Source organism: Canis lupus, chromosome 31, assembly GCF_011100685.1.
Source record: "Canis lupus familiaris isolate Mischka breed German Shepherd chromosome 31, alternate assembly UU_Cfam_GSD_1.0, whole genome shotgun sequence".
Classification (NCBI taxonomy): domain Eukaryota; kingdom Metazoa; phylum Chordata; class Mammalia; order Carnivora; family Canidae; genus Canis; species Canis lupus.
In genome coordinates, this window is record NC_049252.1 from 39,766,547 (window position 1) to 39,780,739 (window position 14,193).

A 14,193-nucleotide genomic window follows, 5' to 3' on the forward strand; every position below is an offset into this window, starting at 1 on the left:
TACGTCAAACTAGACGAGCGCACAGATTCCTAGACAAAAGTTACAAAACCTGACGCAAGAAGAAAAATCTGAACAGACCAATAACAAGTAAAGATAATGCGTAAGTAGTTAAAAAACTACCCACCGAGGTGGCTTCACCGCTGGAATCTAGCAAACATTTAAAGACAAATTAATGCTGGTTGTTCACAAAACTTTCCTAGAAATGGGAGAGGCCACTGTCCCCGGCTACCGTTACACAGGCTGGGAAACGAGGGATCCGTGTCTCTTACAAACATGGTCACAAAAACCCTCAAAAAAAGTAGCAAATAAAATCCATCAACACGCAAAACGATACAAAGGAATCCTAGACCATGACCTGGGGGATTTGTCCCGGGAATACAAAGTGTATTTTGTGAGAACACCCGATCAGTCGAATGAGAATCAAAACCACACGATCAGTGAAGTAGAAGAGCAGTTTACAAAATGCCAGACTCCCAGGATAAAGGGCAGCGACGGCCCCCGCTCGCCCCCTGCTTGGTGGTGAAAGACGACGCCTGCCCCTCGGATCAGGACGGTGGGTCCGGGGATCACACGCTGTGAGGCCCCCGGGAGAGGAGGTGGGGGCCTGTGGTGTAGACACCCTCCAGCAGCCTTCCCTGCGAGGAAGCTGCAGGCGGGGGCCCGGCTGCCAGGAGCCCAGGACGGGAAGGCCCGTGGGGGCCTGGAGCGTTGGGATGCTGGGTACCCCCACCCCGTCCGCTCCGGACGCCCACCCTACAGGGAAGGCAGGCACGATTCTAGAAGGATCTAGGCCGACGGAGCTGTTCCCCTAACTTCTCAGAGGGGAAGGATCAGCTGAGTTCTTGAAGCAGCCTTGCCGTCGGCCCGGGCCTGGGAGGCCAGGCGGCCATGGAACGTGGTCCTGGCGGGTGTTTGTGTGCAGGGGGCACCCTCCCTGCGTGCACGCCTGGCCTCGTGGGGCAGGATTCGGGGCGTTTCTACTGTGAGGGCTCCTCCAGGGACCTGCTCCTTAGCAAGGGGCCCTGGCGGCGGAGGCCCTGGGGCGTCAGGCTCCAGCCCTGCAGGGCCCGCCCGGGCTGCCACACACCCGCTGCACCCTGCTCGGCATCCCAGCTGCCCTGTCCCCCGTCCTCTGCGGCAGGAAGGCCTGCGGATCGCCCGGCAGGGACTGCGGTGTAGACACAGATCCAGGGGTGCAGGATGGGCCGTCCCTGCACATGGTCCCTGCGCGCTGGCTTCCGCCACCATTGTCTCCGAGTCCCCCCGCCCCCCCTGCCCCCCAGCGCTGCGTCCAGGGTGGGAGCCTCGGCCAGGGTGTGTCCCACCCGGTGCTGGCCTGCCCTCCGGCCCTCCTGCCCCCACCCCGCCGCATCTACTCCCTGCCGCCCCGGCACATCCCAGGGTCCCGGGCCCTGTGCACCCGCCTGGCTCTGGGGGGCCTCCTGTGCCTGCCCCTTACTGCTTCCCCCCCTTTGCAGCAGTTTCCCTCCAGCCTCCTGTTCAAGGCCACGGGGACCCGTTACAATGCTCTCTTTATTCGATGCAAACACAAGCGATCAATTGGCTTATGGGTTTCCAGGTCTGTGCACGTAAAGAAGCAGCAGGGAAAGGGGCAGAAAAGGTTAATCTGAACTTTCCCGGAAGTGACTTAATACTTGAACGTTTGGATTCGTGGGTACCCATGTGTGACGTCGAGCTTCCCACGTACTCGGGCTCCACCAACCGCTGCGGGGCAGACCCTGTCTCGGCACAAGCAAGTGAGGAACGACACCTGCGCTTCCCAGACAGGAGGGGAGGCCAGAGGGGCTGTTTGCAGAACACCTGTGTGCGGAGGGGCGTGGACGCCCTGCTGGGAGCCGCGCTCCTGCCTCGGCACCAACGTGTGACCCGGGGCACAGGAGCCCCGCTGAAGGTGGTTAGAATGCGGTGTCGGCCCTGACAGCCGGGAGACCCGCCCCCCCTGCCCCCGCCCAGTGCTGTAGCCCTGTTTGCTGAGCTCCCATGGCTCAGCGGGGACCCGGGGACAGCATGCCCTGGCCGTCTGGCGGCAGGCGTGTCAGGCCACCTCCCGACCCTGGGTTTCCTTCGCACGGATGACAAACCCATTTTAGGAAAAGGCAGGCTTCTCACAGGATACGGGGCGAAGCTGCGTCTCTAACTTGGTACTTTGGACAAGGACCCACGTGCGTCCAGAGCCATCCTTTGGGTCCCGGCAGCTGCGTTGTTGGGGGGGGGGGGTGCGCGGCCCTGACCACGGGCGGAGCACACACCCTCCTGAGGATCGTGACCGCGTCGCACGGACCGTCAGCGGAGGATGGGGGCCCCGAGGTCAGCCCCGGGAAAGGGGGTCGGCGTCTCCTCGACAAAGCACGTCAAGCTTCCTAATCAGCTACACGGCGCCAGGGACTCGGCCCCGCTCCGCTTCCTGCGCGGCTGCGCCTCACTCGTGCTCGAAGAACTCGTGGCAGGCGGTGGTGACCATAGCCACGAAGGCCACGAACTCCTGGAAGTCGCACTCGCCGTCTCCGTCACTGTCCAGTGTCTCCATGACCTTGTCCACGACCTCCTGCTCCTTGATCTCCTACGAGAGAGGACAAATTGCGCCGCCGCTTACGATGAGCCGAGGCCCGCGGCGCGTCCCTGACCCTCGGCCACCGCAGCGACGTGTCCGCAGCAGAGAGAATGTTCACGGGGCGGCAGAGGGGCCGGGGCCCCAGCGTCTCCCCCACCGGACGCTCCCAGAAAGGCACCGTGGGACATGCGGGGTATGTGCCCCCGCCGCCCGCCGTCGCCGGGCTCACATCCAGGGGGCCGCGGAGGATGGCGTCATGGACAGAAGCACGGACTTCTGCTTCTCCCCGAGCTCCTCACTGCGTGTGGAAGTCCTTCCCGCAGGTTTCGGGGTTTTTTTGTTTTTGTTTTTGTTTTTGTTTTTTTTATGATAGGCACACAGTGAGAGAGAGAGAGAGAGGCAGAGACACAGGCAGAGGGAGAAGCAGGCTCCATGCACCGGGAGCCCGACGTGGGATTCGATCCTGGGTCTCCAGGATCGCGCCCTGGGCCAAAGGCAGGCGCTAAACCGCTGCGCCACCCAGGGATCCCCAGGTTTCGGGTTTTGAAAGTGTTTTCTCTGCAATGACCCCCGGCCGCGCTCACCGTGAACTATTTTATAAACTGGTTCCCACGTGCTAAGCTTTTAAAGCTGTAATTTTAAATCAATGATTTGCTGATAAAATCAATAATTACTAATCATTTTAAAACCAATAATTAATATTTTTAAAAATCAATGATTAACAGTTATTGAAAATTACTTGTTGAGCTTCCAGTGTATGTTGGGCACTTGACAAACACTGTCTCCTTTCATCCCGAGAACAATCCTGTTCACAGAGGAACCAGGGGGTTTGGGTTGTTAGGTCAGGAGGTGGGAGGGATGGGCTGAGGGGCGTGCACCTCGACCCCTGCCTGAGAGGAGCGTCCTGGGTCCCCCAGGAGTCGCCCCCGCTCTGAAGCCTGCAGGTGCTTCCCCTGCCTTGGGGAGGCGGGTCCCAGCGAGGGCGAGTCCGTGTGGGGCTGTGGTGCTGCCTCGCTGTAGGGGGGGTCTGGGGGGACGGAGAGGGGCTGGGGGGCCTGGGAGGACAGGAGAATGGGGAGATGGGGACTGGGGGCACTGGGGGGATGAGGGCACTGGGGGGCCTGGGGATCGGGGGGCGGTTCCCGAGCGTGAGCAGGGCCAGACCCCAGCGCTCCGGCAGCGTCTCCGGAACCAGGTCGTGGTCAGACCTTCACGCACCGGCTCATGGCGTGGCCGTTTCCCGCGTGTGGGGTCCGACGGGTGACCTTCGGGGCGGCCAGGGCAGGCAGGTGCCCTGGGACTGCAGTTCATGGCCTCGAGGGCTCGGGCCTGGGGTGCGGGGGACACGCGGGGTCGCGGCCGGTCTCCCCAAGCCTGAGCGTGGAGCCAGTGGCCCCCTGAGGGCCCCAAGGCCGAGCTGGCGCCACCCCACTGTGCTGGGCCCCCGGAGGCGCCGCTCCCGCCCCCCGGCCCGGGGCCTCACCTCCAGGAAGTGGGCGAGCTCGCTGCCGATGAGCTCCTTGACGTCGGCCTTCCTCAGCCTGCGCCCACCACCCGCCCGCGCCGAGTACTGCTGGAACACGTCGAGCAGGGCCAGCGCCGCCTTCTCCAGCTGCGACATCCTGGCGCCGGAGACAAGTGGCTCAGCGCTCCTCGCTCCTCGGGGCCGCCCTCCACCCCCTGGCCCCCTGGCCCACCACCCCCCCGTGGGCTCCGAGGCCAAGGCCCCAAGTGAGGTGTGTGGAGCAGGCCGAGGGGGGGCATCCGCCACGTCGGGGGCGGGGTACGGGGCACCCCAAGCTGAGCCGCGGCCCTGGCCCCGCCGTCACCCCCACATGAAGGAACGGCCCTCCTTCCAAAGACCCTGAGGAACTTGCAGCCCTTGAAGGAACGTGTGACTCCAGCTCCGCAAGCAAAGGGCCTCCGAGGCTGCGCTTCCCTCGCTCGGGGACCATGGCCACGGCGCAGCCTCGCCCTGAACTGGAAACTTGGGGCACAAAGGCCACATGCGCCGCCTCGGGAGCACGGGGAGGTCATGGAGGAGCCCCCGGGGGGTCGGGACCCGGAGAGCCCTCGGGGGCTGTGGATCGTCCCGACTGTCCCCCCTCGGCGGTGACGGGCAATCGCTACCTTTGCTCCGTCAGAGCTGAAAACCATACAAAACCACATCTGATTTTTGAAAAATCGTTCCCGTGTCGCAGAATCTAAGAAATAAGTTGGAGAAGAGATGTAAAACTCTATCTGATTTCTCAAAGGACAAAGCACCGAGGGCCCTCGCCCGCACCCAGGTAACCCGTGGCCCCTGGTCCCGGTCCCCAGTGGTCGGAGTGGCCTCGCGCCGGTTCAGCAGCTGAGGTGGGCTAGAATCCTTGACGCTTCGCCCTTCTCACCTCCTTGCACCCCGGCTTTCAGTGAGTGGTTTTGGTTTTTGCAAACAGAACAAAAAACCCGAGAAGCTTTTGCATCATTCTGATTCTGTTCTCGCGGAGCCTGACTAGTGGGGTTTTTTAAAAGGAAACGGATAAGACCTACATTCCACATGCCTGGAAGCTCCGTGTAGGGGGCGTTCTTCATAAGCACACGGAAATTAATTTAAAAATGTTCCCTTTCACACTTTGCCCTGGGTTATAGCCTTTTAACAGAACTGGAGCTCAAGCCCGGCGTTCCTGCGTGGCCTCACGTGGGAAGCCAGGGGCCTGTGCGCTTCCACCCCGGCCGCAGGGATGCGTCCCACCCGACATGGGAAGGGACCGGCCCCCCAGGAGACCCAACACCGAGGACAGTCCGCCCGCCAGACCCACGCTCCAACCCGCTGGAACCTCCTGGTGTAGACCCGCGGGCCGCTGCGGGAGGACGCCCGGCAGGTGCGTGTGGTCGGGACGCGCTCGCCCTCGAGATCGGCGGCCCGGGGTTCGAGCTCTGCCCCTGGAGGCTCACGACGCAGTGCTGGCTGTCCCCGCGGAGCCCGGCCCAGGTCCCTGGCTCAGGGAGAACCGAGGGCTACGCCTGGGGGTCCCCACACTGAGGGGCTGCTGGCCACCCAAAGGGCAGTCCTGCCCGTGCTCCCTGCCCCCCACGTCCTCACGTCAGCGGCTCCACAGCTGCCGTCGTCCCTGCGTCCATCTGTTCAGCTGCGGCGTCCAGAGTGGCCGGCGGTGGGGGCGCCGTCTTATCCCGTCTGGGCGCTGGGGCGCGGCCGCTGTGGGCCCGGGCAGCCAATGGGGGTGAGGGGGCAGCAGGGGGGCGGTGGGGGGGCCGGGCCTGCACACAGGCAGCATTGAGCCGCGGCCGCCCGCGGACTGGCAGGGGAGCCAGGCCTGCGTTCGGGCCAAGGGGGAGAAAGGCCTGCGGGGCAGGAAGTAGGGAGTCAGCTTTTTGTGCTGTTTTTTTAATTATACATGAATATTGATGTTCCTCTAAGGCTGGGGGTGGGGGCGGGGGGATGCCCGGGGTGGGGGTGCCCAGCGACGGTTCCAGCAAATAAATGTGCAGCCAAGACCGCAGAGCTTCCAAGAACAGGCTGCTCAGGAGGACGGAGGCTGCTGCCCAGCTGGGCGGACCCCTGGGGCTCTGCCGGCCGCCTGCCACCCCCCCCCGGCCCCCGCAGGCCACCCCCCGCCCCCTGCAGCCCCCCCCTCCCGCCCCGTCCTCCCCTTAGTGCCCTGAGCTCACCCTCCGCTCCAGGGTCCCTGCTCCACGGAGCCTCCACCTGCAGCACAGGAAGATCCTCACCCGACGTGGTCAGACTTGCCAGGTGCCCCCCACTCCCGGGCCCACGGGGTGAGGTCCCAGGGGGCAGATGGGGCCCTGGGCGTGTGTCCAGCCTGGTCGCGGACACCGGGGTCGCCCCTCGACGGCCTCGGGCGGCCAGGCCCACGCTGTACCCCACGCCTCCTCCCTCCTCTGTGGTGCCGTCCCTGAGCTGTTTGCAGCAGGCGCCCTGAGACCCCAGGCGGCCCAGCTACCCCGCGGTCAGCACGCAGGACACTGGGCCACGGGACGCCTGCCCAGCTGGCCCGGACGCCCGCCCCACGAGGTGGGACCTGGGCCTGTGCCCCCCGCTGCTCCCCCTGCCCCGCCGCAGCCTCAGAGCCCAGGGCCTGCCACGCGGGCTCAGAGGACGGGAGCGGCCGCTTCGTCCAGAGCCATGGGCAGGTCCCGGCCGCCAGGGACACGCGGGTTAGCAGCCGGGACGACGCTGCTGAAGCGCCTCCTCCGCCCTGTGCTTGTGAGCCCAGCGCCCTCTCCGCCGCCCACTGCGCTCCCACCTGGGGCTGCACCCACCTCTCGGCCTCCCAACTCGGCCCACGGGACCGCCACGCTCCTGTGGGAGCCACGTGTGTGGCCACGTGTGTGGCCGCGCGGCCTCCTGACGTCCAGCAGGTGGGGCCAGGCCCGCGAGGCTCCCCGGTCCACAGAGGTCTATGGGTCGGGGTGCGGGCGCCGTGCTCAGGGGCCCTCGCCGGCAGGAGGGTGCAGGTCGGGAGCCCCCGCGGCAGGTGTGGAAGTGCAGCCTGAGCCCCAAGTCCCCAGACCTGCGTGGGCCGTGCCCCGAGTGCCGTGGGAAAGGGCCTCCCAGACCCCGGCCCCGCACACCAGGCCCCCCACCCTCAGGACCCACAGCCACTGCCTGACACGACCACGCAGAGGAAACCTCCCTCTGAGATTAGTAGATCCAGCTCCGAGGGACGTGAATTCCCAGGGCTGCTAAGTGGCCCCACAGCCACTAGTCCAAGGAGGGCTTCATGCTGTTCGGGGACAGAGTCCGGAGCAGCTTGCGTGGGTCCGCGGGGCAGGGACGCTCCCCGAATGTGGAGGAGGCTCGTCCCAGCTGCTGGCACCTGCCCTCGGCTCTGCGACGCCAGGCTGGGGCCCGCTGTGCCCGGAGAAGCTGGGGGGACGTCCCGGGAACTTTCCCTTCTTATCACGACAGTGGACTGAGCAGCCCGGCTCCCCGGGGAGAAGGTTGCGTCTAATGCCATTGGGAGGCAAAGGTGGCGACGCCACAGACCACGTGCGGCGGGCAAGGACGGCAGAGAACGGGGCCACTGCGCTGCGGGCAGCATCTTCTGGGGCACCTCCAGCCCTCGAGGCGTCTCCCTGGGAGAAGGTCAGCACAGCCCCGGCTCGGGGACCAGCTGCCCATCTGACGCCTTGTTCTCAAAACCAGTGGTTTTTTTGTTTTTTTTAAATAATGACTTTATTTTTTAATTTAAATTCAGGTAAGTTACATATAGTGTGTCTTACAGAGGTAGAGGTCAGGGACTCACCAGTTGTCTGTAACACACAGTGCTCGTGACATCCCGTGCCGCCTCCATGCCTGTCTCCCCGTGACCGCGTGCCCCTCCCTCCAGCGGCCCTCAGTGTGAGGTCTGAGTAATTTTGGGGTAGAGTCCTTCGGGTTTTCCATATAAAGTATCGTCATCTATGAACACAGAGAGTTTGACTTCTTCTTTGCCCATTCGAATGCCTTTTATTTCTTTTTGTTGTCTGACTGCTGAGGCCAGGACTTCTAGGACTGTGTGCATATCAGTGGTGAGAGTGGAGTGGACATCCCTGTCGTGTTCCTGATCTTAGGGGAAAGGCTCCACTGTTTCCCCATCGAGGATGATATTTGCTGTGGGCTTTTTGTGGATGGCCTTTAAGATGCTGAGGAATGTTCCCTCTATCCCTACATTATGGAGAGTTTTAATTAAGAAAGAGTGCTGTATTTTGTCAAATGCCTTCTCTGTGTCAATTGAGAGGATCCTATGGTTCTTGTCCTTCCTTTTATTAATGTGAAGTATCAGCTGATTGATGTGCAAATGTTGAAGCACCCTTGCAGGCCAGGAATAAATCCCACTTAGTCAGGATTTTAATATCTGATCCTTTTAATGTACTGTTGAATCCTATTGGCTACTACCTTGGTGAGAATTTTGGGTTCCATGTTCCTCAAAGATATTGATCTTTAATTCTCCTTTGTGGTGGGTCTTTATCTGCTTTTGAGATCAAGGAAGTGCTGGCCTCATAGAATGAGTCTGGAAGTTTTCCTTCCATTTCTATTTTTTAAAACAGCTTCAGAAGAATAGATATTATTTCTTCTTTAAATATTTAGTATAATTCCCCTGGGAAACCATCTGGCCTTGACTCTTGTTTTTTGGAAGATTTTTGATTAGTGCTTCAATTTCCTTGCTGGTTATGGGTCTGCTCAGATTTTCTCTTTCTTCCTGTTTCCGTTTTGGTAGTTTATAAGTTTCCAGGAATGCATTCGTTTCTTCCAGATTGCCTAATTTGTTGGCATATAGTTGTTCACAATATGTTTTAAAAATTGTTTGTATTTCCTTGGTGTTGGTCGCGATCTCTTCTCTCTCATTCATGGTTTTATTAATTTGGGTCCTTTCTCTTTTCTTTTCGGTTTGGCTAGGGGTTCAATCTTATTAATTCTTTCAAAGAATCAGCTTCTAGTTTTGTCAATCTGTTCCACTGTTCTTCTGGTTTCTATTTCACTGATTTCTGCTCTAATCTTTATCATTTCTCTTCTCCTGTTTGATTTGGGCTTTATTTGCTGTTCTTTCTCCAGCTCCTTTAGGTGTATGGTTATCTTGTGTGCTTGAGATTTTTCTAACTTTTTGAGAAAGACATATTGTAATGTACTTCCCTCTTAGGACCACCTTTGCTGAATCTCAAAGATTTTGAACCGTTGTGTTTTCATTTTCATTTATTTCCATGAATTTTTAAAATTTTTCTTAATTTCCTGGTTGACCCATTCATTCTTTAGTAGGATGCTCTTTTTTTTAATACTTATTTATTTTATTTTATTTATTTATTCATGAGAGACACAGAGAGAGAGGCAGAGACACAGGCAGAGGGAGAAGCAGGCTCCATCAGGGAGCCTGATGTGGGACTCGATCCCGGGTCTCCAGGATCCGGCCCTGGGCCAAAGGCAGTGCCAAACCGCTGAGCCACCCGGGCTGCCCTAGGATGCTCTTTAACCTCCAAATGTTTGCATTCCTTCCAACTTTCCTCTTGCGATTGAGTTCAAGTTTTAAAGTGTTGTGGTCTGAGAATATGCAGGGAATAATCCCAATCTTATTGTACCAGTTGAGACCTGATTTGTAACCTAGTATATGATCTATTCTGGAGAATGTTCCACGTGTTGACTATTCTCATTTTGAGACAGCTTCCGGTTTGCTACTGGGCCTTCATGGAGACTGAAAACCTAACCCTGGGACATCTGGAGATCACACGATTCAAGTATTGTCTGATGCACGTTAGTCGTAACTTTGGGTGTGTGTGTAACAGCAGCACGTTATCCCATGGAAATGCCTGGGACACGTGAGCAGGGGGCCCAGGCTCTTTGGACACCAACTCCTATTGCATTTCCTCCTTTCTCTGTCTGTGTCCGTGGCCTCCAGGGTCCCTGTCCGTGTCCGTGGCCCCTGGGGTCCCTGTCCGTGTCTGTGGTCTCCGTCGCAGGGGTCCCGCTGAACTGGAACCTGACCGCCACCAGACCAGTGTGGGCTCCGTATTCCGTCGGTGGAACCGTCAGGGAAATAAAGGGCTAGTCCAGTGGCTTGAGTGATTGGTCCCGATGGCCCAGGGGAAGGTGGGTCACTGCACAGCAGAGGTGAGGAGGACCCTGGAGCCCGGGCCACAGCCGTCATACTTCCGTGACCAGCCGCAGGGATTAATGGAAACCGTAGCAACCAAAAACATAAAAAAATACAAATAAAGCAGGACTTGAGGACTCAGGCCCTTCAGGAATGAAGATTTGGGTCATTCTACCAGGATAAGGGACCCGGGCACTGTCCCCTGAGGACCAGGAGATGCGGAGTGGGTGGCTGAAGGAGGAAGCCGGGAGTGGCAGTGGTGACCCCGTGAGCGAGGCCTGTGCAAGCTCGTTATGTGCGTGTGCTTATCAACACCCGTGCTCTAACCATTTTTTTCTTTCTCCTTCCCAGTTTTTATTTTATAAACCAGTTGTTGGAGGTAAGCATTTTGTTACTTTTTAGGTGACTGAATTTTCAGTAGAACCGAACCATGACTGATCTGGGGAGAACTAAATTAGCCGGCGATGGGTTCGAGGGTGGCTGAGGCCGGGAACCCTCTCGTTTGGGGAGGAACTACCTCCCTGGCGACAGAGACGGTGGTCTTTTTAGGTAGAAATTCGGTGGTTGCCAGGGGGTTCAGCTGTGGGTGGGACGGTGCTGAGGGATGCTGGGTGGCCAGATGGGCAGACCCACCCATGACGGCCTGCGGCCTCTTGGGCCTGACTCTGCTTCAGCCCCTGTGCTGCACCCGCAGCCCCTCCTGACAGTGGGCCAGGTGCTGGGCTTTGCAGCGAGGGTGTTAGCAGGGGCTCCCCCTCCGGCATCTGGGGGGCGGCCTTCACTGTCCCTGACGGCATCTGCTGGTGCTGCCGCCTGTCCAGTGGGGGCAGCCCTGGGTGCGCTGGCCTGGCTCTCTGACACGGACACTGCACAACTTGCATTCACGTCAGCTTGCCACCCCTCTGCCTGCCCGCCTGCCCTGCTCAGCCTGCTTGTGCCCCGGAGGTCTCAGCACCTTCTGAGTGCTGAGTGCAGAGTGTAGAGTGCTGAGGACTAAATACAGAGTGCAAAGTGCTAAGTACAGAGTGCACAGTGTTGAGTGCTGGGGGCTAAGTACAGAGTGCTGAGTGCTGAGTGCAGAGACCACTGCAGGGCTCGGGCTCACACCCAGCAGGCAGCCCGACATTCTCTGCACCTGCCCAGCAGCCTGGGTTCACCTGTGCTCCCTGAGCTGCGTCGAGGACTGGGAGGGGCGGTGACTTTCCAGCTCGTGCACAGATGTGGCTCGGGGCCCGAGGTTGTGGGTCAGGGACCACTGAGCGGCGTCAGCGGCCAGAGCCTCGCGGCTGCTGTCCATGCCCAGGCCCGCGCGGCCACAGCGGGGATGGGTGGGCCCGGCTGAGGGGCGCCCTCGCAGGGCTCGTGCTCGGAGGCACCGAGTGCGGGGACTCGCTGCCTTCCCACCAAGGGCTCGTGAGCACCCTGCGTCGCCCGTCCTGGAGGTGACGGGCCCGAGAGGGAGCCAGGCCTGGCATTGCCGGCGCGGCAGTGGGTGCCCCCGCCCCCCGTGGGCCGCCCGACCCAGCCTGGCCGCCCGCGTCTCGGGGCCTCTTTTACTGTCACGATTCCTTATGTCCCTCGGACCCAGACCGAGCGCTAGGTGACGAGAGAACCCAAATGTCCATTTAGCTCTTTACTGCTCTGCCATGAGGCCCCAGTGATTTAAAGTGAGGAAAATCCAAGGACGCTCTGTGGAGGGGCGCCCACGGTGGTTGGTTAGGCCCCGGCTCCTATTTCGGCTCCGGCTGTGACCTCAGGGTCATGGGCGTCGCCGGGGCCCCCGCCTCTGCCCCCCGAGTACACCTATACATCCTACAGAACCACGGGGCCCTCGGGGAGGGTGACCGCGGTGCAGGAGGGGCAGAGGGGGTGGCGGCCCCGAGCCCGGAGCCCACGGTCCTACTGTGGATATGCGACACACACCCCCCACTGACTGACGTGCTTCGCCCCACATTTTCCTGCAAGAACATTTCTGACGTCACACGTGTGGATTCTTCGTGACATCAGCCGGTCCCTCCGACAGCGGCTGTGACGTGTCCTGGGGCCGCCGCAGGCCCCGCGGGTCAGCCTCGGCCCACAGACACCCGACCCCAGATGCGCCGCTCCCATGTCCATGGGCGCCCTCCGTGGGCTCGGTCGGTCACTTGCTGGGACGGTTCGAAGGGTGCGGGATGGTCGCCGTGGCCAGGCCTTCTGTGCGGCCACCCCTGGGCCACTGAACCCCATCCTTCGCCACCCACGGCTCCGCTCACCCCAAGGCTCCCCGAGCGCTGCTGGCCACACGGTTGGTGGCGGGGTGACGTCCTTCATGCCCAGTGCTTCCTGCGGGAGGCCGCGTCCTGGGGCCTCCTCGCCCTCTCCCGGGGCCCCATGGCTCCGCCCCGAGCTGCACCCCAGCCCTGCACTGCCCGTCCCGGTGTCACGCGGCTGCAGGTGGAACAGGCCGCCGCACTGTCGGTAGGTGCAGAATTGGTGGCCGGGGGGCGACAGGGGCTCCGGCGTCTGGTCCACGGCCCCTCTAGACGCACAGGTGCGTGGATGGGGCGTGGAGGGGCGCGGGCCTGGGGCACCCCACAGGTGCACGGAGCGCCCCGCCACCCCGCCCGCATGGGTCCTGGGCTGAGCCCCGTGGAGGGAAGGCCACGGGCGGGACATTGTTCTCCGGTGGAAGGGCAGTGCCATCCGCCACCAAGCTGCTCACGGGGCCCTGACAGTGACCGCGTCCACGGGGAGAAAGGGGCGCCTGTGTCCGGAGGGACGTGGGAGAGGGGACAAAGACTTTGTTGTGGCGAGTGCGAGTCTCAAGACAGTGAGAATGAATCGCCCTCCCTGTTCTGAAGAACGCAACCGGGGGTGGGGGGGGCGATCCCGGAGCCGGGTTCGAATCCTGCCATCGTGGAGGCCGCACTTCACCTGTGTGAGCCTCAGTGAAGGGGGAGGCGGTTGTGCCCGAGGGGATTGCACAGATACGGGTTCACACGTGTGCGCCATGCAGAGGCCGTCGGTGCCCGGGGACCGGGCCGCCACAAAGTCCCCGCCGTCCTCCGTGGAAGGCTCCCGGCGCTGCCTGCTGAGCCCGTGGGTCGGGGACTCGGAACAGGAGGTCGCCGGCCAACAGGTGCTGCCAGGCCCGGAGGCCCAGGCGGGTTCTGGCGGCGTCCCTGCGTCCCTGCGTCCCCGGGCATCACATTTTATTGTTTTTACCCCACATCGGATTCCGTGAACCCATTTGGTTTCTAAGCGGTCGCCGCAGCATCAGCGTTCCTCTGGCCCCTCTGCCCGCCCGGGATTTGCCATGGGGCTGCGGCACCGGGAGACCCAGCGAACAACAGGCCTTTGTTCTTGTTTCTGTTTTTCAACGTTCTTTGTCACTGTGGAGCAGGCCTGGAGGCTGCAGCACAGCGGGCGTGCCCCCGCGAGGCCCGGCCTTGCTCGCGCGTGCGGGGCGGGTCACGCGGAGGCCCCGAGCTGCCCGGCGGAGCAGCGGCCAGACCCCAGCCCAGAACTGACCGCCCGCCCCTTGCGCAGGACTCCACGACAGCCTCGTATGTGATCGCACTGTTTATGGATTTTAGGGGCTCTTGGAATTTTGGACATTTGCCATAAACTCGTGTCAGGTTTAAAGTTCAAAAAAATCACTGTATCAGCCTATTTGTTTTTTGCTCAATGGGGACACTTTTTAGCCTCACTGCTCTACGTGCATCACACATTCCTGGGCTTTGTGTCGCTGTGGCCGGAGCAACGCAGCAGTGGCAGCAGTGGCCACCGCGAGCCGCCGAGCAACAAGCTTCTCTGTGAGGATGTGTGCGCCGCGGGCCGCAGGTGCCGCCGGGCTCCCGAGCCAACCCGGGAACACTCCGGAAGGTGAAGGACAGGGATGTGGGACTCCAGAAGCCCAGTTCCTGGCAGTTTCCTACTGCGGGACAACACGGGTTTTTGTTTTCCAGAAACAAACTTTAAGTTGAAGATGCTGTAAAGAGTCACTGCTACATTCACTGTTTTCATAGGCCTGAAATACACCCCCATGTAGAC

The 14,193-nt window shown here is 60.9% G+C and overlaps 1 protein-coding gene across 1 annotated transcript; it reads right to left on the reverse strand.

The window, feature by feature from the left end:
* Nucleotides 1–1,494: 1,494 nt before the first annotated feature.
* On the reverse strand, nt 1,495–5,815 carry S100B (S100 calcium binding protein B). Its single transcript, XM_038581715.1, has 3 exons — nt 5,658–5,815; nt 4,056–4,194; nt 1,495–2,581 (listed from the first exon to the last, which is right to left on the reverse strand). Exons 1-3 carry the CDS (start codon nt 5,693–5,695, stop codon nt 2,441–2,443), a joined length of 318 nt encoding a protein of 105 aa, XP_038437643.1. The 5' UTR covers nt 5,696–5,815; the 3' UTR covers nt 1,495–2,440.
* Between the last annotated feature and the right edge of the window lie 8,378 nt (nt 5,816–14,193).